Here is a 24496-nt window from a genome sequence, read left to right on the forward strand (position 1 = left end):
ACCATATTTTTTCATAAGTTTCATCCCAAAGCATATTCGATGGTACTTTGAAGCGTTTTTATCTCTTGCTCTAATGCTTTGCTTGTACAACGATTACATTTTAAATTAGAATTTAGATTAACATGTCATATACTGTTCATGCACCACTTTAGTCCAACATTTTGTGGCTGGCGGAATTGTTAAATCACCCCAATGGGTTTCACTAGATCGTCTATGATTTCATTCTATTGGCCCTTGGCCAATGGGTCTTCTCTTGTTAATAGTTTCTATAGATTAGATGATTGCCTGCTTAACATGTATGTTGTTGAAGCCTCATCAATGGATTCATTCATTCACTAATTGTTGTAACTCAAATGTGCGTGAATACAATTTGTAAAGCAGCTTGGGCTTTGCTTCAATGTTAAAATTGCCTTTTGACTTGGTTGCTCCGTACTAAGATCTGTGACGTAAATAAAGTTTATCTCTACCATCATGAATTTGCATTTGTGTGGAATTTGTTGTTGTTGTTGCCTTGATCTTTTTACCTTTTATTAATTTCTATATATGATACATACAGGAGAAATGAACATGCAGTGTAACTTAAGAAGACTACTTTAGTTGAAGTATTGCCACAAAGGTTTGTTGAATCTCTAAATTTGCTGTGTTTATTTGCTTCTAGTTAGTGATCTATCATATTTTGTGATAGCAACTTTCCATTATGTTGTAGTATATAAAATGACTCAATGAACATTTGGTTATTCTTGTTTCAAAATTAGTCTGTCTCATGGGCGAAAACAGAAATTCTACTTCAAAGCTAAATGAGTCCCCTAAGGCATTCTTGACTATTGGTTATTTGCGGATATTTTTGTGGTTTTAGTCAGATATGGCTTGGTTATGGCGAATTCAGGTGATAAAGTAACTTTCTGAATTAAATACTATAAGTGAATGGAATTTCTATTATTTGAACCATATTGACAAACTTGAGTTTTGTTCCTTTTCTGTTATGAAGAAAGAACTGATTTATCAATTATGCAACTTGGTAAATATTAACAATAACATTGGTGTGCCAAAGAAAGACATTGTTTGATTGCTCTATGATAAGCAGTCCTTGATTTGGTTTACCACTGTTATAAGAGAATTGATTTATGAATTATTCAACTAGGTAGTAACCAAAAAATGAAAGTATAAATTTCGTAACACTCATTTTGTTAATTTTAGCTTAGTGATAGATTTGATGGTTAGTACTTCTGATTGAGAACAATGGACTCAAACTGAAGGATTGTGATGTGCTTAGCTTTGTAATAAGCACCCACACTATGTCAAAGACTAATTTATCTATAAGAGAGACTCCCATAAATGAATTGTGCTTTATAAAGAATTCTAGCCTAAAATGATGCACAATGCTATAACAATATGAAGCTTCACGTTATTTAATTTTCTATTGATATTTCATAGATGTGAGTAATGGTAAGCAAGCCCTCTTAGTCAAGTGAACTTTTTTTGATTGCTATATCATACATGTGTAATTAAAAAGATTTGGGGTTCATATGCATGTGAAAGATGTGTAGAATCTCGAGTATCACGGGGTATATATAAGTACAAACTTTCATGAGTGTGTATCTTCTATTTTTTAAAGGAGTATATTTGAAGATATGAACCTTATGGCGTGTATTTTCTATTTTTTAAAGGAGTCTATATGAAGATATGAACTTATGGTGTGCTTATGTAGATTCTAGATTTTAAATGGTACCTATGAAGATATGGACTTCGACCGTTTGTATGCTAGATTTACAAAGGTATTCTTACAATTATGAACTTTAAGGTATGAAAACAGGGTGGCAATTTGCCCATGCACCAAGTTATTGTGACATGGACATGACATATGAGTTAAGTGGGTTTGGGTTTGGTTTGGTTGCTTTATAATGCGTGTGATCATATCAACATGTGTCAAACATAATTCTTGTGTGGTTTAATTTGAGGTGATCCCATCACGACCATTATGGCATGGAAATATGCCTCATGATTAGATTGTAAATGAGTCGGCTTGCCCGTGAATAACATGCTGATTTAGATTTTTAAGTATTATGGTATGTATATTCTTGTATACATGTATACATGCATGCATTCATGTGTGTCGCCGGCTATATACATATCTATATATATATATAAGTGTGTATTTTTAATTGTATATATCTAATTATATAACATCTTCCTTATATAGTTGTAATACAAATTGTTTTCAATGGATATGAGGGTGCGTTTCTATAATTCTATTGAAGCTTGAGTTGAAGGTGAACTTGATTTATGTGGTATATTTTGTTGATAAGACCATCCTCTAATATTGAAGAAGTGGTTTGTGAGTTTCTTGCCACTAATTGCAGTGTGTCTGCAAGCGCCTGCAGATCGTTTATTAAATAAATTATCATTCCCACGAGGACTTTGGTAAAGTACGTTTGTTGCAATTGGGGTTATTTAGTTGAATTGATAGGTATGTGGTGTGGAAATAATAGTATTGAAAACTAGAACTAACTTTCTTCAAGGCTACCAATGGTTTTAGATGATTAGTCGGATGCAAACTTGCTTCTAGGATTAAGGTTCACTACAATGATATTAGATAAAAAAGCTTTGTATCAACTCTTTTTCAATTAAGTTTAATTGCTTTTGAAGATTGAATATCTAAGATACTCACTATTTCTTTTTCGGGCGGGGTGTCTAACTTAAACATTTACTTTCATGGTAATTGAATCTAATTAGATCCTTCAAGTCTTGTAATCCAACAATCTTCAAAAATCGCAATGTCCCAGGATTTTGCAGGGGTTTCAATTCTAAGGGTTTTCAAACACTTACCTTACTTCACTTTTGATCCATCATTTGACTGTTATCTAAATCATATATATGAGGAGACACTGTTTACAGCATTGGTATAGTTCCATAAAATTGAGATCCAAAGCAAATAAACATTAATACTGAAAATAAAATCTGTACATCTTCAATTATCAAAATTGGGCTAATCCGGAAGTTTTAAGGGCAGAAAGATTTTTGCAGCTCGTATTAGATTTATAAGCGGCTAAAGATTCATATCCAATCAAAAGATCAAGAAAACATGAAAATGATCAAGAAAGAAAGGAAGAAACCCTTAATCCTTCCTCGTGATGTTCTTGAATCAATGAAAAATTATCCTTGTTATCATAGCCAAAAGATATTTTGAAATCTTTTTTTTTGGCCTTATGGAGGAGAGTTAAATCGGGGTTGTGATGGTGGCAGATCGCAGCTATGTAGCTTCCGCCACGGCGAGTTGTGCTTCTTCTAGGGTTTAGTCTTTTAGCTACACTGCAATCACAGGTGTTGTAGTTTGCCACAGTCACCAGCGTTTCAAATAAGGCCAATTCACTTATACGCATGTAAGCGATCCAAATGCGGTAACGAATTAAAGGTTAAATTCAATTAATTAAAAAACCTGAAAGATACATGGCCAGGCTAAGTAGGCTACAAAACTATGCTATAATTTACTTGTCAATTACCTTGTTAGCTACTTCTTCTTTTATTCACTTTATTCATTTTTTACTTTTTCTTCACTTCATCTTTTCAAACGTAATGCGTATTATAAATTTTTGGATTAACCAAGTTAAGGGTTTTACAATTTTGTCAAAGTATATGTGTCGAGGAATTTGAGGAGTTTGAAACTATTTTATTTTGAAGTAATATTGTTCCACTTGGCCTTGGCATATCTTGAAACCACATGTGCCGCCATATATCCACCTTGCCACTCCTGATTTCCCCTAACTTTCCATTTTGTCACTCCTTATTTTTCACTCACGTCTGGTTTGATTCCATTAGAAACATCTAATTCAAGGTTTTCGAGTTCTTTTGATTTTGTTTTAATATTTGGTTACATTGTTGCTTTCATTGTATTAAAATTTCAAAAAATCTTTGTGGTTTCCCGGTTTTATAATTAAAGGAAGGTTTGTTTTTTCATTTTAGTGGTTTCTCCGGCTAGCAAAAAAAGCGTTAACAAGCCTTTAGGTGGTATTAACTTTCAAGGACAAAATGGTCAATTGAAAAAACACCACATAAGACATAAAAACATGATTTTCAACGCTGGTTTTGTTTGGTTTTGGAATTGAGTTTTTGTTTATTAGATTTTTGGGAGGGGTAATAGATTTTTAAAAAATATTTTAAAATAAAATTGACCATTACTTTATGTAAAAGGTTAACTTCCGTTAAGGTTTATTAATAGTTTTCCCTTTTTAGTAGCTAAGCTCTGATTCGTAACAAACTCTTTCTCTTCATGATACAAAGGTTCTCCATATTCTTGCCATTTCTTTGTTTTTGTTATAGTAATCATTCATAGTTGTCACCATCAAAACTTTTTATCTTATTCACATTTCTCAAGTTTATTAAGTATTTGCTTTTGTGGTTATATGGTCTCATCGACTATTATCTTGTTTTCATGCTACATTTATTAGATTCATGATTGGCCATATCCATTTTGTGGCACCTGCATTTGTCGTCCGTCATTCTTAGCAATTTGATTTTTGCTATTGAGCGCGACATGCATCACCATCAGCTATGGATTGATGTTAATGAAATTAAATTGAAATTTTAACTTCTCTGTATGGGTGACTATCCATGGTTTAATTCTCGTGCCCAGGTCTTTGGGTCTTTGTGTGTGATAAAATCCTTTATATTTCTTTTAGAACAAAATCTGTGCTTACTTCTCTCGGGGCCACTAAATTCAGAGAAATTATTGGACTATACGGCATTTGCCTGTGCATGGCCACGATTTTACTTAGTATTGAAATAAGTATCGATCCCTGAACCAAGTATGATTACCCGACCTATTGCAACAAGGGTTGCCGGAGCAATAAAAGGGTGGGGTGGGAACAACAAGCCGAGAATAAAACACAGTAAAGTGCAGTGATGCATGGACTGGCAGTTTAAAATAGACTTAGGTTTGCAGAATCCACCTAGTGTATATGAAACATGTGGATCTGGAGCTTCGGAGTGGATAAGATCTCTTAGAGAGCATTAATCTAAACTGCTTGTCCACTCTTTCAAGAGATAACAAGTTAGATCTGGTAGACCATCTCCTACTTTAGAGTGGTAGATAAACTAACAAAACACGAATAAGCATAGTGATTAAGCAAAAGACCCTCGAAATTACCTTTAAATTAAGTTCGAGGTGATTAATGAGGTTCAGGGAACCCGGTTATCCTTCGTTAACCTAGATCTAAGATAGGCAAACTGTCCTTTCACGATTACAAGCATGACCTCAAATCCGAAATCTAACTCAAAATCCTTTTAGCATAAAAGGTCATACAAAATGTCCTTGCATCAGCATAATCCCAGAGAACTGGAAGGAGTTCACACTGGGTGCCTGCAAAGTGTGAAATAGGAAGGCAAGAGTATGCGGAACCGCGGCTACTTGAGGGCTTAGAACTCCCTATAATGGCTACAAGGATCCGATCTTCATTCTACCGGCCCTTCTTCCATGGCTTCTTTCCTTTAGACCTCTTTTTCTTTCAAGCATGCTCCTTTTCCACTCTCCTAGTATTTTTAGGTCCTTAGGGTGGGCTAATTTGATCCTTCTGGACCACAAGTACTTCTCATGATTCTAGGATAGGATTTGACATATTTCTTCTTATAGTCTCGAGGGGTTTCTGCTCAATTCTTTTCTTTCTGAAATCAAAACAACTAGCAGTGGTTTGTGCAAAATCACTATGAAAACTAAGTCAAATGCATGATATTTGGCTAAATGCATGAGATAACAAAGTATTGCATCGTGCAACACCCACCCTGGGGGTAAAAGCGGAAAACATGGGAGAAATAGTTCTGTGAAGCTGATGATGAGGGAGAACATGCCGTGAAAGCATGTGATCATAATAACAGACATAAGCAGAAGAGTCTTGAAAGATAGCACAGAAAGAAGAATTAAGCGTGAACATATTTCATGAGACAACTGGATGGTTTTCATTAGTTTTTATTGGTTCTTTTATCAATTTCATGAGGGACTCTGCATGTTGTAATCCTGCATATATTTCTTAAAATGTGCGGAGTGAATTTGAAGTTGGGGATGATGCTATTCACGATGCTCATGATAACCACTCTATTTCTAAAGCTCAATCATTTCTCACCATCTCTGTAGCTGGGGCATACCAGATGCATGGTGGTGTCATGGTTGAGTCAGGGAATACACCTTGTTTTGCAACTAGTGTATTCTGTCGCTTGAAAAGTGGTTGTTCATTTCTGTTTTATTCACACAACACATAAACACAATTTTACTCTCTGAGCATAAAAACGCTTTAATCTTTTCTTTGTTTACAGCTTCACCGTGAGGATCAGATTGCTCATCGTGCCAATAAACGACCACACCAAAACTTCTGAATCTGTTAATTGGTGAAGAATGCATCCAGCCTACCCACCTCTTCTTTAGTTACCTATTTGGGGTAATAATTAGTTAATCTTTCTTTTTGAATTCTCACATAGTTGGTAAGAGCTTGTCATAAGGAATGCCCTTTGAGATGGAGTATCGTAATATTTCTATGTTTGAATTTGAATTTTGACTTGATTAGTTGATTTTGAAGTTGTTTACTTGAAAAAGAAACAATGTTGGGAGGGGGCTATATTACTAATATGCTCGTGCTCATTCTAGCTGCTACGACTCAAGCTAGTTTTGCGAGTCGATTATATTATATTATCTTTAGAGGCCATGGTCTCGAAAATCATAAGCACAGCTTTTGTAAAACCATATTTATCCAAATGGGCTTTGAATATATGGGAGCAGACGAGAAAAACTAATAAAAATGTTTCCTAAAGCATTGCTAGCTTTAGCATCCTATTACTGATGTTTTTGAGTTGCTGACTACCAATCAGTCTTTTACGTGGTCTTGTGTGCATTTCGCATTGTTCAACAGCCTTCATCTATGCCATGAGTACCATTTCCAATGCTAGCATGAGACTTCTTTTGAGAAAAGGTTCGCAACGCCGGAATTGAAACTAACAGTCAATGAGAGTGCTTTGTTGAGAAAAATTTTCAAAGGGCAATATTTTAAAATCTTAGAGGTTGTTGTGTTGAGTTAGTTTCAAGTGGCTGAGTAAGTAATCCATTCATGCAATGAAAAGCAAAATATAAAGGGAAGAAGCTGTCACGAATTTTTTAGTATGGGGATTAATATACAATTTTTAAACTTTCAAAGGTTTAAGGAAAATCCATAAAATAATCTCATATGATCCTTTCAGAACATATGTCAGAAAGAATGATAAATTAAAAGAAATTAAAAAGAAAATTGAAGAAAGTGTAGATGCTTTATGATTTTCAAAAGGTAGCTTAAGGAAATTCTTGGTTGGGAGGAGAGTATTTTCTGTTGTTTCGATGAACAGTCTGAGGCCACCATTGGTAAAAGGTGGTTTGTTAAATGAAATTTGCTATGGCCTTGTGTTGTTAAGAAGAGCTTTAAAATTCTTATTCAAGAAGACCCTATTATATTTGCCTTTTATTATAGAAGCCTAGTTCAGCAAAATTGACTGAATTGCTTGCCTGAATGTTGCAAAATTATCATTTTATCCTACCCGTATCATGTGACAGACTTTCTAGAGGAGTCAAATCAGAAATATTTGAAATATCTGATGCATTAGTTCATCAAGCTCTTTGCTGTTAATTCTTTTGTTAAATGTAACCAAAACCTTGAGTGATTGGCAAATAAATTCCTGTACTTTCTGTTTTGCTGCTTTATTATTGGTATCCTTGTTAGGAGGCCTTGTAAGTATGATGGTCAGCTCCGTTAATGCCTTTTTCTTCTTTTCTGCAATAAATGCCAGAGTTTGTTGCTTTTAGTCTCTGACAAATGGGTTTGTTTTCGGGCTATGTTATCTTTTGCAATACAATTATTTATTAGTAAGAGATATTAGCGATCAACGAACGTATTGTCTGCCTAATAAATTTTCCAACGTTGTAGGCTACTATAATTCATTAGGTTTACTGACTTTTGTAACTCTATTTCATTCTTCCATGCATAGAATGTACTGTTTACAATGAGTTCACTGTAATTGTTATTCTTTTAAGTGAAATTTTTCTTTTAATGATTTGCTTCTTATGCAATGATTGATTTTTATTTCTGTTTTCCTTTTAGATGAAATGCACTTGAACAGACATACAACATTACAGATGAAATGTCAAGAAATGAGTTATAATGCTGATCAGGCATGGTATCAAATGAACTGTTAGACTCTTGTTAAACTTTAATCCTCTTGGAAAAATATTCACATTCTAAGTCGAAGGTGTTAAATTGTGTTATTGACAAAACAACATAGGTTATTTATTTCATGTTATTTCTATGCCCCCCAATTTAATATGGTAGTAATGAGCGGTTTTATTTCTTAAAGCATTATGTGATTAACGATTGGTTCTGATAAATGGTTTTGTGATAGACTGAAACTTGCAACTGTTTGTCAACAAGTTTGATGTATTTTTCTTCTCCTTATGGTATACACAGGAGTTTTGCTTTTGTTCCATCCATTTTAGAAGAGCCATCTATCACATTTAATATTATGTGCTGAGGTTATGCTCATAGTTACCAAAAAGCAGTACGATCAAGTCGTGAGGCAGATGCGTGTACAAGAAGCGATGTTTGTGGTGTATTCGATCGTATTAATTTGATTTCAGATACAATTGGAATTACATCGATCGGGTTATATAAAATACACTACTGAAAATTATAAGACTTTAATATTAATCGGAAAGAAAAAGATGTTCTTAGATTAGTAAATAGATCCAAAAGTGCATAAGAACAACACTTAATAAGAAAAGAACATTATAATTAAAGTTATAAAATGAATTAAGCAAACTTTAAAGAACTAATTTTATTGCAATTTTAAAGAATGTATAGATTATAATTTTATATAATAAAATTTATATTATATAATAATTTAATAACTTACTCTAGATTTTAAAATAAATAGCAATTTTATATATAACAACTTTTAAAACCTAATAAATTATAGCGTTATCTATAACTAGTAAGATTTTTATAAAATCTAGTTAGTCAATTTTGACTCGCCCTCTCATGCAGTGCCAGTCGGCGATTGGGTTCGAGCGATCTAGATCGAAGATCGGTGGGGACTTAGCAAATCTGGTAACTATGGTTATGCTAGTTTTTAAATTTTTAGAATTTGGCGTCGAGTGCTCTCAATTAACTTATGGCTCACTTCAAAGTAGCTTTAGTTTTAGTTATGTCTGGGTTGGAGAGTTAATAATAGGCAAATGATTTTTAGTTTACTTTAAATAATGAGGTGGAAAGATTGAAGTTGACAAAATTATTTTTCAATAACGCTACTAATGGCCCTTTGCTTGTCTAAACTTGACTTTCAAATTTGAAGATTCCGGTTCCTATTTTTCTATTTTTGTTTGACATGGCGGTAGCTTGAGAATCAAGAGGTTGCTTTGAGTCTCTCAATAGAATCTAAAGTAATTTGACTTATGACACATAAAGCTTTTACTGTATTTGTGTGTGTTACCTTTAAAGATGATATGTTCTAAGATTGAATGATTGCTTCCCTATCTTTCTCTATTTGTATCAATTCGAGTATGGAGTGATGGCAAGAAGTAACACGATGTTTGATGCTGATAGCTCATCAATTTTTCTTGGGGATGATGCATCATACCAGAAGAAAGAAGCAGAGTTGGCAAAGAAGTTGGTATGCGTTTAATTGTATCGTTCCTTATAGTATACTGAATCTTCAATGTGGTACAAATGTTTCTGCTGAGCTTTATGAATCTTTCATTGTACCTTATAATTATTTTGATACTCTTATTCAGGCATACTAATCTATGCTCCCTAGCCAATATATTTTGTCATAGATGTTTTTCCCTGTGAAATTCTTAAAAATTGTTATTATTCTTTGTTGCTGCCAGACTAGAGGAGATGGATCTCTAATGGCCTTTGCCCAAAGAGTAAGCTGTCACAGCTCAATGCTGATAATTCAATGGGAAGACCGGCGGCTTTTGAGATCTGAAGCCGTTAGAGGGACAGAGGTGCAGATGGAATTTGAGGTTGAAGATGAGCGCAGAGTTATTCTGCTTGTTCATGGTATGTTGGTTTTTGGGAATAAATGTTACTGTCAATCCTAAAAATCAATTGATTCTTTAATTATCATCAAATACACTAACCGAAGTATTGAAGAATGCTTGAAATTACTTGATTTAATAATTTTGGTTTTTTCTCATGAGAAAATCAAAGTTTTATTATACATGTCAGAGGAGAAGAATCTTAACAGAAAATCTTCTTGTCTTCTAGATACAAAGCCACCTTTCCTTGATGGGAGGGCTGTTTACACAAAGCAGGTGGAACCTGTCATGCCTATAAAAGATCCCACATCAGACATGGCCATAATATCACGAAAGGGTTCTGCATTGGTTAGGGATATTCATGAAAAGCAAAGCATGAACAAGTCAAGGCAACGGTTCTGGGAGCTTGCAGGGTCAAAACTCGGAGATATATTAGGTGTTGAGAAAACAGCTGACCAGGTTGATGTCCCAAGCAGCTTAAGTGTTAGCTAATCTTGTATTATCATGATAAAGTTTTCTCATCAAATGATATCTCTATTTAAGTTGATGCAGATACAGCCAAAGTAGGAGAGCATGGTGAAGTTGACTTCAAGGAAGATGCAAAGTTTTCTCAGCACATGAAGAAAAAGGGTGAAGCTGTTAGTGAATTTGCCAAGACAAGGTCCATAGAGCAACAACGGCAATATCAGCCTATATTTTCAGTCCGCAAGAAGTTGCTGCAGGTTTAGTTCCTTGCTGTAGATTAATCCTTGCCATTAATATCTTCAGATATAATATTTGGGGAATAACCTTTTTCCGTTTTGGTACTAATTCATGCAACTCTTTGATGCATGCTCTCTTTAGTAAATTCTTCTGTGAGGGTTTCAGTTAAACTACATTTATGATAATTTCATTATGATATCAACATCTTATTTGCAGTTTATTTCAATGGTTTTCTTATGAGCCTTCTAACTTATGGTGGAGAGGCTTTTTTTTTTTTTTTAAATTGTCTTGCTACAGTATAGTTTAATTTATATGCATAAAACTGGGTGGCTTTAATACGATTTTTCTCATCATACACAATCTTATTCCTGCCATTTAAATGTTTTGCTGTTGTTTCTTGTTCTGACAGTATATCAGTTATTATGCAGGTGGTCCATGAAAATCAGGTTATTGTGGTGGTCGGTGAAACTGGTTCAGGAAAAACCACACAGCTAAGTCAGGTATACTTTAGCTATTCATTGCTAGGAGTGATTTGTTCTTTATTTTTATAATAAGGAAAACCATGTGTGACAGTACTTGCTGCAGGATGGGTATACACTATACACGGAATGGGATTGCTGGTTGTACCCAACTCAGACTGAATTGGTTGATAAAGTTGGATATGCCATTAGATTTGAGGATGTTACAGGACCAAACACTTTAACAAAGGTGACATTTCTTCTGTTTATGTTCTTGTCACATACTCTTGCATTTCTTTTTTAATAAATTTCTTTGGTTGCCAAGTTAAAGCACTGGCTGGTTGTTCATTAACTCAACTTATTGCATATTTCGCTCTTTGTAATCATTCCTCTCACCCTTTGTTAGGTTCTACGCACTGTAATATGGATGTATTGTTGTTGACGTACTAGCAATTTTCACTAAATGGGATACTCTAAATTGTTTACATATAGTGGAGATCCTAAATAAAACCTTGCTTTTAGGTGCTGTTACGTTTCTATAACTTGTCATTTTCTACCATTTCCCTTGCCAGTTAGGAATTCCATGTAGACCTTGAATACCACAGTTAATAAAAATACGAATAGTTCTGTTGTTATCTTCCCACTGCAGATATTTCTGTCATAACAATGGATGCTTTACCTTTTAGACCTCTGTGTTTAGAGCAGATAATTCAAATTTTTGACATGTTGGATTTGATATTTCTTCTTTTTTGCTTTTCAGTACATGACAGATGGTGTACTCCTTCAAGAAACTTTGAAAGACTCTGATCTACACAAATACCGGTGAACTTTCTGCCCAATTTGCATTTTAAGTTTTAATTTATTTTCTTCATTTAAAGATAATACATAATGTTTCTGATCATTACTTTGTGCAGTAGTCTCTTTGTATTTCTTTGTAGTCAACACTAAACACATCAGCGTGAATGGTTTTTGTTTAAGCCATTTCATTTCATGCCATAGAGGTTGCAATGTACTAGGTAAAAATGGTATTGGTACTGTATGAAATGTAGCCATTTTTTTGGGAATTGCTAGGATTAATAGTCGTTCCAGTTAAATACATATGAAGGTGCAATTGCGTTGAAGTTTGCCCAAGGTAAACTAAGCTAGAACATGACAGCATTTACCTTAAGCAGGAATTGTGTTATCATTCTTATTTATGCTTTATAAATGATTCATTCTTCCTTGTGGGTGTGAAATGGTTTTGAATTCCACTCGTCAGTACTCTTTTTTCGCCGTTATTATTTCAGATTGATCAACATGTAGTAGTTTCCAGAATTATTCTTCTGAAACTTGGCATATCTTTTTTGCAGTGTTATCATCATGGATGAAGCGCATGAGAGGTCACTGAGTACTGATGTTTTGTTTGGTATACTGAAGAAAATTGTTGGTTGAAGGCGTGACTTCAAGCTCATTGTTACATCAGCAACACTAAACGCACAAAAGTTCTCCAACTTTTTCGGGAGGTATGTTGTATGCAGCGCGATTTTTACTGAGGTGTTCAAAATTCGTAATTTGCCCTGCAAGTATATCCTTCCAACTGTCTCCTGCATATGCATCAGTGTGCCAATATTTCACATTCCTGGGAGTTTCCTGTGAACATCTTGTACAGTAAAACACCTTGTGAAGACTATGTTGAATCTGCGGTGAAGCAGACTATGACAATTCACATAAGTAGCCCTCCTGGTGACATTCTCATCTTCATGACAGGACAGGATGAGATTGAAGCCACTTGCTATGCCCTTGCGGAGCATGTGCCCAAGCTTTCCATACTGCCTATATACTCTCAGTTGCCAGCTGACCTGCAAGCTAAGATCTTCCAGAAAGCTGAGGATGGGGCTCGCAAATGCATATTGGCAACCAACATTGCAGAGACGTCTTTAACGGTGTATGGACTCTTGTATGTAATAGACACAGGTTACGGCAAAATGAAAGTCTACAACCTAAGGATGGGTATGGAAGCACTCCAAGTTTTTCCAGTCAGCCGAGCAGCAGCTGATCAACAGGCTGGGAGAGCAGGCACTGGTCTGGGTACATGCTATTGTTTGTACACAGAATCAGCCTGCCAAAATGAAATGCTCCCAAATCCTGTACTAGAAATCCAGAGGACTAACCTCGGTAATGTGGTTCTGCTGCTTAAATCATTAAAGATTGAGAACTTATTGGACTTTGACTTCATGGATCCGCCTCCTGAGGAGAACATTCTTAACTCTATGTACCATCTCTGGGTGCTGGGTGCATTGAATAATGCTGGCAGCCTCACAGAGCTTGGCTGGAAAATGGTTGAGTTTCCCTGGATCCACCACTGGCGAAGATGTTGCTGATGGTGGAGCAGCTGGAGTGCATAAATGAAGTGCTGACAATTGTGTCAATGCTTTCAGTTCCATCAGTTTTCTTCCGTCCAAAGGACCGAACAGAGGAAAGTGATGCGGCGAGGGAGAAATTCTTTGTCCCTGAATCTGATCACCTGACACTTCTAAATGTCTACCAGCAGTAGAAATCAAACCAGTACCGTGGTGACTGGTGCAACGATCACTTCTTGCATGTTAAAGGTCTCAGTAAAGCAACTAAGCAAGGGAAGGTTGGTCCCAGTTGCTCGACATACTCAAATCCCTGCATATCCCTCTGACTTCATGCAGGATGGATTGGTATGTGGTGCGGAAGGCCATTTGTTCAGCAGATTTTCATAATGGCACAAGGCTGAAAGGTGTTGTAGAGTATGTGAATTGCCGCAATGGAATGCCATGCCATCTTCACCCAAGCGGTGCTCTCTATGGCTTGGGATATACATTGGATTATTTTGTCTACCAAGAGCTTATACTAACCACCAAGGAGTAGTATATGCAGTGTTTAAGTGCTGTTGAGCTGCAGTGGCTGGCAGAGCTGGGGCCACGCATGTTCATCAACTGTTAGGAGGGTGGAGGAAAGTGAAGGTAAGGGTACAGTAATTTCAAAAACCACAATTAAATTTAAAAATAACTTAATGTGCAATCCAAACATTTATTTTGCGGATGAAAAGTTCGGATGACTTTATGTAAATATTTGACATTATGGTTTTTTTTAAATGTTTTTAAGAAAAGTGGATAAACCCTGATTTATTGATATGGTTTTTCTTTGTATATTTTATGTGAACATTTTCGAATGGCACAACAAAAAATGATAGAAATGGCGTTTGATTTTGAACCAGAGTGATTTTTGTATGTTTGTAAAATTAATTTTATGTGATCACCATTTTTTTCTTGCTTAGATTTCCCCTTGTCATGAGTAAATGTCTGCTGGGCTTTCGGTGCTGTACAGATTCGAAACGGCGGGAGTTGGGCCCCAGTGTTCTGCACTAATCAAATTACCGGTTTTCATGTTATTTCACTGTTTGAAATGGAGCAAGGCATTAGAAAAGGCAAAAACGCCCGGCCATGGAGATCTTATATGAGTAGAGGAGACCGTATATATTTAGAGACGAGAAAATCCGATCCTATCAAATACACCCAATAAACTTTTCACATGAAACCAGTCAATATCAATAGTACTTCATTCCTTTCAAACTAAAACAAATAAAAGAAGAGGAAAAGCATATGATATATTACAAAGTATTCTGCAAAGATTGACTTGGGAGAGGGGCCTCTCACTTACTAATGGGCTTCGGCAGTCACTATCGTTGCTGACACGCCCGAGGCCAAGCCATGAACTTGGGAATCTGATCCCCAGGCATTATGACTGGCAAGCTTTGCTTCTTTTCCTGCTCATGGCTCTAAGAAATTCGAATAAAATAAGAAAACGTATGATACATTGATACATTATCGTTTATACTCAATTATTGATTGCTTTCTCCTTGATTCAACAGATTATTTAGCACTGGTCCTAACCAACTTCACCAGCAACAGCAAATGAATGCGACACATTCATCTCTTTTATCAACATCATAGTAATGGTTTATATAAATTAGGCTGAGCCATTCTAAGTCTATAGTAGCCATTGCCCAAAACAAATTTCACTAACTGATCGAGTTTAAATACTATCAAATTTGAAATATAAAATAATATATTGTTATTTAGGGATTCTCTAATATATGGTTTATATAAATTAGGCTGAGCCATTCTAAGCCTATAGTAGCCATTGCCCAAAACAAATTTCACTAATAACTGATCGAGTTTAAATACTATCAAATTTGAAATATAAAATATAAAATAATTGAAATTAAAGTTCTCTCACATTTATTTGTTACTGTAACAGATGAATTTAAACATATATTATGTAAAGTAGACTTAGAATTTCTCAGGATTGAATACAGAGGGTACCTGATGTACAAGGGCAAGTTTAACGGGCAGAGTTGGCGAAGAAAGGGTGGGCATGACATGCTCTTGGTCGTGAGTGTGGGGGTCTTCTAGATCGGTGGAGTGGCGGCTTGCACGAGCACGCAGGGAGCGGAGCTTGTCCCAGTGGTAGCAACAGGAGAAAATCCCGCTGAGGCAAAATATGACAATGAGCAGAAGCGCCGTACCAAGCGGGAACCCCAGCGTCGGCCTTGATGATGATGATGATGATGATGATGTTGTTGCCTGTGACATCACAGCTGCCGGAGTCAGGGTCATCATAGCCCCCCTCCTCCATCACTGCTGGTCTTTTTGATATGTAGAACAGGAGATCCTCTCTTAGTTTTAGCTGGTGCGACAGCTTTCTTTTCTGATCTCATGTGGAGCGCCCTAAGCAGGATAGATATTCTATGCGAGATGATTGCTTGGATAAATGGAATGTTGAGCATAGCATCTACATGTGTATTTATATGTCCTCTGTGTGTGTGTGTGTGCGCGCGCGCGCGAGCGTGTGTGAGAGAGAGAGGCTTTGAAAAGGAGGACCATGGGACCCATCTGCACGGTCTTATGCACGAGGATGGATGGTGGGGCCCAACTCCCGCCATGGTGTTCGGTTTCATCATGATGTGTTCCATTCCATCAGCATCGAGTGTGCATTTCCTAATGTTGCTGAACTTAATCCTCTTTAGGCGCCTTCGTCCATTTGTCATGATTAACTAACAGCTAGGCAAAACTTCGACAATTCAACGAAATTATTTAGAGGGAATAATTGTACTGTGCATCCAATGGGCCGCCAATGAATGTCTCGCAGTTAATGGGAAACCTAAATCTTTGTGCGCTAAGCCAGCCTTTGGCTCCAGACTTCTTTTTTATTATGAAGGCCATGAATATTGTAAAGCGAGAACCTGGGGAAGTGTTCCATAATTTAAATCGAGTCTTACCCACTAAGAAAATGATAATGATGCGATCGCACAATGGATCAGATGATGAAGCGCTGTAATGCGCACAGCACTACCAAGTCTGTAAAAAATAAAGCAACTGAGAGTGGCTGTCCGGATTGATTTCCCATCCGTAGAGGATGTACCTTCCATCCGGTCCGAAGCAGCTGCACGGGTGCACATCATTATTCTCTTTTTGTACATTTGGTCTTTTTGGCTTCCATGAATACAAAGCTCTTTCCAGATGAAAAGAAAAACAATCTTTTTTTGGCTATGGGTCCCGACCATACTCACAGAGGGCAAATTGCAAAAGAGCTGTTGCCCTCGGTGACTATAGCACACAGCATTGCGCTGAACTTTTATCATTAATCAAAGTTGGTATCAAGTTGCGTCTCGGAGCACGAACATCCCCTTGCTTGAGTCAACAAAAAGTGGCCAGCAAAAGTTCGTGGGAACGAATCATTTGTTCATTAAGTGGGTTTATCCATTCATCCATCAATCTTATTTTAAAAGCTTGCCTGCGCTCAGGTCTCCCGTTTACATGATTCCAATTATTTAGGGTTGTACATCAATTCAAATCTGACCTAACAAAAATTCTAAAGCAGATGGCTCATGGCTGTCAGTTCTAGTATTGGAGGTCGGAGTCCCTAGAAGTAAATAATTTTTAGATTCAATATTTTTAAATAAGTTCTCTCTCTTTGTAGCACCTGAAAAGTATCTCATCTCGAGAAATCAATGAGTTAATAGAACCAATGCCCAACAATTATCAAAAGCTATGAACCTAGAGTTGGAACAAGAACTCGGCCGTAATATTGGATCCCATGTTTGAGCGGTGTGCTGGTGTCCATATGTTTGTTTTCTGATATCATGGTTTGATTTGCATAACTTAACCATGTAAGGCTTCCATTATAATAGATAAAGACTTTTCGTTTGCATCCAGCGAGAAGCAGCTTGTTGCCATTACACAAGGTAAGCTGCTTTCCATCTAAAACCAATATAATAAATAAGTGCTAGAATGTCATCACGAATACGTTAAATAAGTTCTAGCTCTTAGTTTATTTTCTGTCCTTCCTCACTTCTGGTGAGAGTTTTCTCTTCCTTGTACTGTTTTCTTTATTTTAATAAATCAGTGGTTTATCCACTCTTTATCAAAAAAAAAAAATAATAATAATACGTTAAAGATGGTACCAATGTCTGCTTTCTTGGGCGCCGGTGCGTGGCAGGCTTCCGTGCAAAACCAGCTCACCAACTTAAAAAATAAAAAAGAACTCAACTGAAATTTTAACACGTATCCTTTTCTTTTTTTATTTTATTTTATTTTATTTTATTTTATTTTTTTTTGAAAAGGTGGATAAACCACTTCAATTAATAAAAAACAAACACAACAACAACCAGGGGCCCCTGGCGGACAAAAACCTCTCACACCACAAGAAGTGGTATAAGATTACAAAAAAGGAACACCCCACGAGGATGAAGGATCATCCTCCAAAACTGGAACAAAAAAACAACTACTCGATGCTCCGATCTGGTGCCTCCTCGGCAGTGCTATCCCCCCTGTCTCTCTGGTTCTTCGACTCAAGGAACTCCAGGCTGCGCCTGACAGTAGCCATGGTGTCGTCTAATCTCGCCTTAGCGCCATCTGCAAGTGCATCGAACCATGATAGAAGCATACGATTAATACATAGCAGAATGCAGTAGGAAGACATGAATTTATCATTAAAGATTCTATCATTGCGAGCAATCCAAATATTCCATAATAACGCCTTAACCACTAAGTCCACAACAGCCCTACTGTTTGGCCCCACTGAACCCCGCCACTCCCTCCACACACAATTCATAGCACTCGGGGGCGCAGGGAAGCCAAGAAGCCTGCCAAAGAAACCCCACACCTCCCTAGCAATCGGACATTGAAGGAAGAGATGGTCCACAGATTCCACATCCGCATGACACATGACACAGGTTGCGGTCGGAAGCTTATTGCATCGTCTTAATTCCAGGTTTTCCAGTGTCAAAATCCTATTTTTCCAAACCAACCATGCGAAAATGTTAATCTTCTTTGGGCATTTACTTTTCCAGAAGAAATTTGCTATTTCACACCTCGCACCCCCATCATTAAGAAAATTGTAAAGCGATTTAACCGAAAAAACCCCGTTGCCATTAAGCGCCCAACATTTCCTGTCCCTCACCCCGTTACCACAATTCCTCCACCTATCTCTGATTTGAACTAACTCTGCATCCTCACAGAACGGGTACTCCTCAAGCAAGTGGGCCAAATCCATGAAAGAAGCGTCTTGCTGCCTACAGCTTCTGTAGAGTTCATTCCAAACATACATAGGTGCTCTGCCTTTGAGCCATCTATCTTTCCAGAACAAAGTGTCCGTGCCAGAATGAATTACACTAGAAACGCAGCACCGCAAGGCCGGGTACACGCTCAGGACCCCACGCCAGAAGTACGACATCCGACCCCTCCTTTTAGGGAACAGATCCCCACTACTGCTTCCATAATTAAAGTGGATGATCTCAGCCCCTCCCCAATTACTATTATTAATTAACTTCCACCCCCATTTTCCTAGTAAAGCCTGGTTGAAGTTCTGAAGATCAAGAATCCCCCAGCCACCTTGCTCCCTGGAGCGACACAGCGCTTTCCAGCTGACTAATCTAACCCCAGGTTTATCAATATCCGGTCCTGACCATAAAAAGTCCCTTCTGATCCGATCAATTGCTTTAATCACCCACGCAGGCAAGCGAAAAAGAGACATCCAGTATGTTGGGATCGCCGTCAACACAGAGTTTAACAGGGTGATCCGCCCTCCAATAGATAGATGCCTACTTTTCCACGAAGTTAAACGCCGCCGCACTTTAGCAATTAGGCCCTCCCAATCCTGCTTTCGAGGCCTCCCCCCCGAGATTGGAATGCCTAAGTAAACTACCGGTAAGAGTCCTACCTCGCAATTCAGAGTCAACGCCGCTGCCTCCGCAGGAAACAACCCTTTCCTTACCGAGTAAAGACACGTCTTAGAGAAGTTCACCTGAAGGCCAGACAAACCTTCGAACAGGAGTAAAATTAATTTGAGGATTCTGAGGTCTTCCAAACCACCCGAAGAGAAGATCAACAGGTCGTCAGCGTAATGAAGGTTACATCTATTTTTAGCAGATCCAAGCGGCACCCCCACCAACACCCTGGAAGCTAGGGCGTGCTCAAACATCGCGCTAAGCACATCAGTTACCAAGATGAAAAGCAAAGGTGATAACGGGTCCCCTTGCCTCAGGCCACGAAGATAACGAATATAACCATTCGGCGATCCATTAATCAGCACATTAGCTTTAGTGGAGGAAAGAATGGTCCCAATCCACCCCAACCACTTGGTGCCGAAGCCCCGTGCTTTAAGCAAGTCCAGTAAAAATTCCCAGTCCACCAGGTCAAACGCCTTTGCAAAATCCACTTTCAGTATGCACCCCGGGAGTCTCCTTTTATTCATGCTAAAAATCAATTCCTCAGCAATCGCCACATTGTCCAAGATGCATCTCCCCTTTAGAAAAGCAGATTGAGAATTGTCCACTAGCGCGTCCATCACCTTGCTAAGTCTAGTAGCCAGAATCTTAGAAACAATCTTGAGAGATGAATTGATAAGGCTGATGGGTCTGTAGTCCCCCGTGGTTTCTGGTGACTCCACCTTGGGGATGAGCACAATGTTGGCCCAGTTAATCCTTTCTAAATTAGCTCTTCCAAGGTAGAAATCCTCGCAAAGCTTGAAAATGTCTCCCTTAATCGTCTCCCAGAATTTCTTGAAAAAATGGATCGGGAAACCGTCCGGCCCAGGAGCTTTGTCCCCCCCTAGGCTGAAAACCGCTTCCTTAACTTCCGTCATCGTAAAAGGCCTTTCCAACCCACCCAAATCCACGTGTCGCTTGTTTGTCAGGAGCTTAGAGAAATCCACCTTGAAACGCAACGCTCGCTTACTACCAAATTGTTGATGAAAGCGATTAACAAACATTCTTCCAACATCTTTTGGGTCCGAGATGAGCCTTCCCTCTTGATAGAAACCTGGGATAAGGTTCCGACATTTCCTCCCATTCGCCACCGAGTGGAAAAATTTAGTGTTACCGTCGCCTTCCTGCAGCCACTGGAGTCTCGACCTTTGCCGCCAGTAAATTTCCTCTTGCTTGCGAATCTCATCTAATGATTTCAGAAGGTGCAGTTCCTGTGCAAGTTCCCCCGATAACAAGATTCTCTCTTCTTTTAGGACATCCAACTTCTCCACCTCATGTAGTAAATCTAACTTCTTAAGCTTGATAGACCCAAAGCACTCTTTGGACCATCGCCGCAGCCGTTCCCTAAGGCCAGCAAGTTTCTTGGCAACCACGAAAGCACCACAGCCAGATGGAGTCATCTCATTCCACCAAAGCTTGACAAGGTCCATAAACCCCTCCGCCATAAACCAAACTAGCTCAAACCTGAAGTTTCTAGGAATAGAGTAGAATCTTCCCACTTCAAGTCGAATTGGGACGTGATCAGACCCAAGCCTCGGAAGGCTATTTTGGACCATACGAGGGAAGCTCTCAGACCAGGCGATATTCACAAAGAATCTGTCCAATTTCACCCAAACTGGATCCACCTGCCCGTTGGTCCAAGAATACCTCCTCCCAACAGCCGGTGGTTCCCGGAGATTGCCGTCTTGAAGAAAACGATTAGCAGCTTGAATCTCCAACAAGTTCGGGACCCCCGACGGTTTGTCCTCAACGGAGAAAATGGCATTGAAATCCCCACATATTACCCAGGGAATCAGGGGATCACCAGCACAACCCCGTAACTCCTCCCAGAACGCGAATTTCAGCTCCCTCGCGATAGGACCGTACACTGAAGTGCATCTCCAACGGAAATTATCTCTCTTGTCGCAAAACTCCAATGTAATACTATAGATCCCCACCTGTTCAAGCTTTCCCTCGATATGAGCCCCATTCCACCCAACTATCATACCTCCTGACGTCCCGTTAGCTGGCGCGATGGCGTATTGATCCAACCTCGAACCCCCAATTTCCCTCCACACCACTTGCGAGACCGACTTAAGCTTGGACTCTTGTAAGCAGCACACATCGGCATGGTGGAGACATAGAAAATCTTTAACAAGAAATCTTTTTGCCGGTCTCCCCAAACCCCTAACATTCCAGGTGATAATATTCATAAACAATGTTCTGAGACGCGGACCTCAGAAGAGGTCTCCGCCTGACCTGTCACTTGGTGAGTACGGGCCAACTCTAGAACCCGTAGACTGTTCAAGCTAACACTAGCTGAGTCGGTAAAGTCAATACCACAAGCATTGCAATAACGAATAAGTTGTTCATTAGTCCAATCGGAAATAAGAAGAGGTTTAGGTTTTGTACCTTCCGTCACCCCTTCTTGCACTGTTTTCTTCTTAGTTGACCTCGGCGGTTCGGGAATAAATCCAGCCTCCGCATTAAATCTGGAGGACGGCTTCTTTTGTCTCTCACTTCTTCTGGAGCCCACAGGAGGTTCCTTGCCACCAGCAGAGCTGCTCACTTGCAACCCTGGTAGCAGTTCCCGCAGATTCCGCGCAAACTCCGAGACCGAGTCATCTGAATCTTCATCCCCTTCTGAGGTCAATTTATCAGCCGACAATGAGTCCCCATGCCCTTCTTGCAAATCCGGAACACTTGGCCTTTCACACTTGTCTCCTCTCAGACTGACAGGAAATAGGGCCCACACTCCCTCTGAGAGCTTCCAAATAAAACCTGTTGGCGGGACCACCTCTGGTTGCACCGTGACATCTCCAAAATCAATATTGGACGGGATGTCAAAAACTTCTAATCCGCCCCCCATCAGGGAATTCTCCCCAGTCAAAGGGTGTCTCCCCCTGCTCTGTAAATCCCTCTCCCGGCTGACCAAGGTCCCAGAGCTGTGTATAGGGCCCCCCATGCTCCTATCAACCTCACAAAGAAGGAGAGGGTCGCCTGACCCAAATTTAACCTCATCCAGCCCATCCTCTTGAATCAGGCCCAGATCATGGCCCACTTCCTCCGCAATTGGGTCCAAGCCCATCAACCTCTCACCAGGCCCAGAAGAAGCCACAGTTGGGCTTAACCCCAATCGCCAGTCAGACCCAACTAGTTGACTCGCCTTAACCGCCTCATAATCCTTAACCTGTTCCAGCATTAAATCCTCCACTCCCGCGTCAACCTCGGACTGGGTGAGAGCGTCCACCTCGTCCGCGACAACCTCGTCATCGTCCGCGTCGACAGCGACAACCTCGACCACCCTCTGCTTGCCAAGTGTCACAGCCCTATCAGCAGCCCCAGCAACCGGGCGCTTCACTCTCCACGCGACACGTTCATCCCTCGAGCTACGCCCCTTCACCGCATCATGTCGCATCTCATCCTCAAGCTCGGAGACCCGAGCCCCACTGGCCAGCGTGCAAAGACCAACGGTCCGAGCCACGACGGTCGGCCGACGAGGTCCTCCCTCTGGTGGACCACCGTGAAGGTTCAGCCGTGAACCTTCTCCGCGGGAGCTTAGCTCGACCAGCGGGGTACTGCCGAGATCCTCTCCGTGGGAGCTACGCTCAACCGACGGCGACTGCAACGAGGGCAAGCTCCCTTTCTCATTCTTGTCCTCCGCTCGACGCTGCAAAATCGTGATCCCTCCTCTTCTAACCGGCACCCCAGTCTTACTTCCACCTTCCCCCGACCTCTCCATCGTGATGCCCTTCCTCCTTTCATCCCCTCTCAGTCCCTCACCCGCGACGGGGGCCATCGTCGATTTACCTTTCTCCTCCATCACCTCTCTCTGAGGAAGAGGTCTCTCCGTTGCCAAAACTCCCCCATTCCTGATCGTCTCCCACAGCACATACCTCCCCGACGTGCGACAGAACTCTGGCAGCACACCTCTCTCCTCCGTGAAGAGAATAAAATACCTTCTCATGCCGAAAGAGAAATCTAGTTCCATTGGCAACACCACCCCCCGTCGTCGCCTCACCAACGCCTTCACGAACTTCTTATGTGGCTCCGACGCCTTCGACAGTGTGATGAGGTCACCAACTGGCCGCAACACCTGTTCGATGATGCGCCAGCACCACCCGTGAAGCGGGAGGTTCCAAATCGAGATCCACTGCCCCTCCCCATCAGCGCGGCCGGAAGTCCCCAACTCCGCAGTCCAGTGAGCCAAGTTCAACCTGCATTTACCGTCCCTCGTCATCGCGTCGAAAGACCCAAGCTTCACCACCTCCCGGACAACATCCCTGTTTTCGAAAGGTAAGAGAAAGGAGTTCTCGTTGAGGGGAACCGCCGGTCCTGCCATCTTGGTATTGAGGATCGAAGGTAAAATCTCCAGCACACTCCCTTCGTTCACATTCCCACCCACCAACGAGAGGACCGCAACTTTGGCCAGCTCCTCCCTCAACTCATAACTCTCCGGGGATATCGAGAGAGAGAGCGAAGCGCAGTTCACTTTCAGACGAGTCCTCTCCCCTTCAGTCATCCCCCCTTCCCCTCTCTCTTGGGTCCTCGACACCTTTTCCGGCAGCCTCCCGTCCACCCTCTCCCTTTCTGGGACTCCACCTTTGCCACCACTCAGTTTAGAGCGCACGTGAACCTTCCTCCTACGTGGACTTCTCCGATCATCAACCGGGCACCGAGCAGCAACGTGTCCCACCCCGGAGCAGCGCAGACACACAACTTGGTGTCGGCAGTCCGCCGTGGAGTGAGACGAACGAAAGCATCTACCGCAAGCTCCCTCCCGCGGCGAACGAGGCCGTTTCGCTCCCACCACCACCTTCTTGTCCATGCGCGGCTCGTTCCTCCGCTGGCCAGCCGTGGTTAGTTCCCCGGACGAAGAGGAACAGGCCGCCTGCGCGTAAGTGTAACCCGGCCTGGTCCCGGAGATTCCTTCCGCCGTCTTGCCCTTCCTCTCCTTTGCTGAGGTCTCACTACCCTCCAAGCTTGCCGGGACGCCGCCCCAGAGGTCACCTAGGAGGCTCATTCTCCGTCTTTTATTTT

General features: G+C 40.3%; 2 protein-coding genes and 1 pseudogene across 2 annotated transcripts; 1 reads left to right on the plus strand and 2 right to left on the minus strand.

Moving 5' to 3' along the window:
- Nucleotides 1-9835: 9835 nt before the first annotated feature.
- LOC120275525 lies at nucleotides 9836-14484 on the plus strand (annotated as a pseudogene).
- A 256-nt stretch (nucleotides 14485-14740) lies between these two features.
- LOC120275733 (uncharacterized protein At5g65660-like) lies at nucleotides 14741-15813 on the minus strand. Its single transcript, XM_039282418.1, has 2 exons — nucleotides 15534-15813; nucleotides 14741-14986 (listed from the first exon to the last, which is right to left on the minus strand). The coding sequence occupies exons 1-2, from the start codon at nucleotides 15801-15803 to the stop codon at nucleotides 14888-14890; spliced, it is 369 nt and encodes a 122-aa protein (XP_039138352.1). The 5' UTR covers nucleotides 15804-15813; the 3' UTR covers nucleotides 14741-14887.
- Nucleotides 15814-17836: 2023 nt separating this feature from the next.
- LOC120275526 lies at nucleotides 17837-24479 on the minus strand. Its single transcript, XM_039282141.1, has 2 exons — nucleotides 21869-24479; nucleotides 17837-18125 (listed from the first exon to the last, which is right to left on the minus strand). Exons 1-2 carry the CDS (start codon nucleotides 24477-24479, stop codon nucleotides 17995-17997), a joined length of 2742 nt encoding a protein of 913 aa, XP_039138075.1. The 3' UTR covers nucleotides 17837-17994.
- Between the last annotated feature and the right edge of the window lie 17 nt (nucleotides 24480-24496).

Source organism: Dioscorea cayenensis, chromosome 14, assembly GCF_009730915.1.
Source record: "Dioscorea cayenensis subsp. rotundata cultivar TDr96_F1 chromosome 14, TDr96_F1_v2_PseudoChromosome.rev07_lg8_w22 25.fasta, whole genome shotgun sequence".
NCBI classification, from domain to species: domain Eukaryota; kingdom Viridiplantae; phylum Streptophyta; class Magnoliopsida; order Dioscoreales; family Dioscoreaceae; genus Dioscorea; species Dioscorea cayenensis.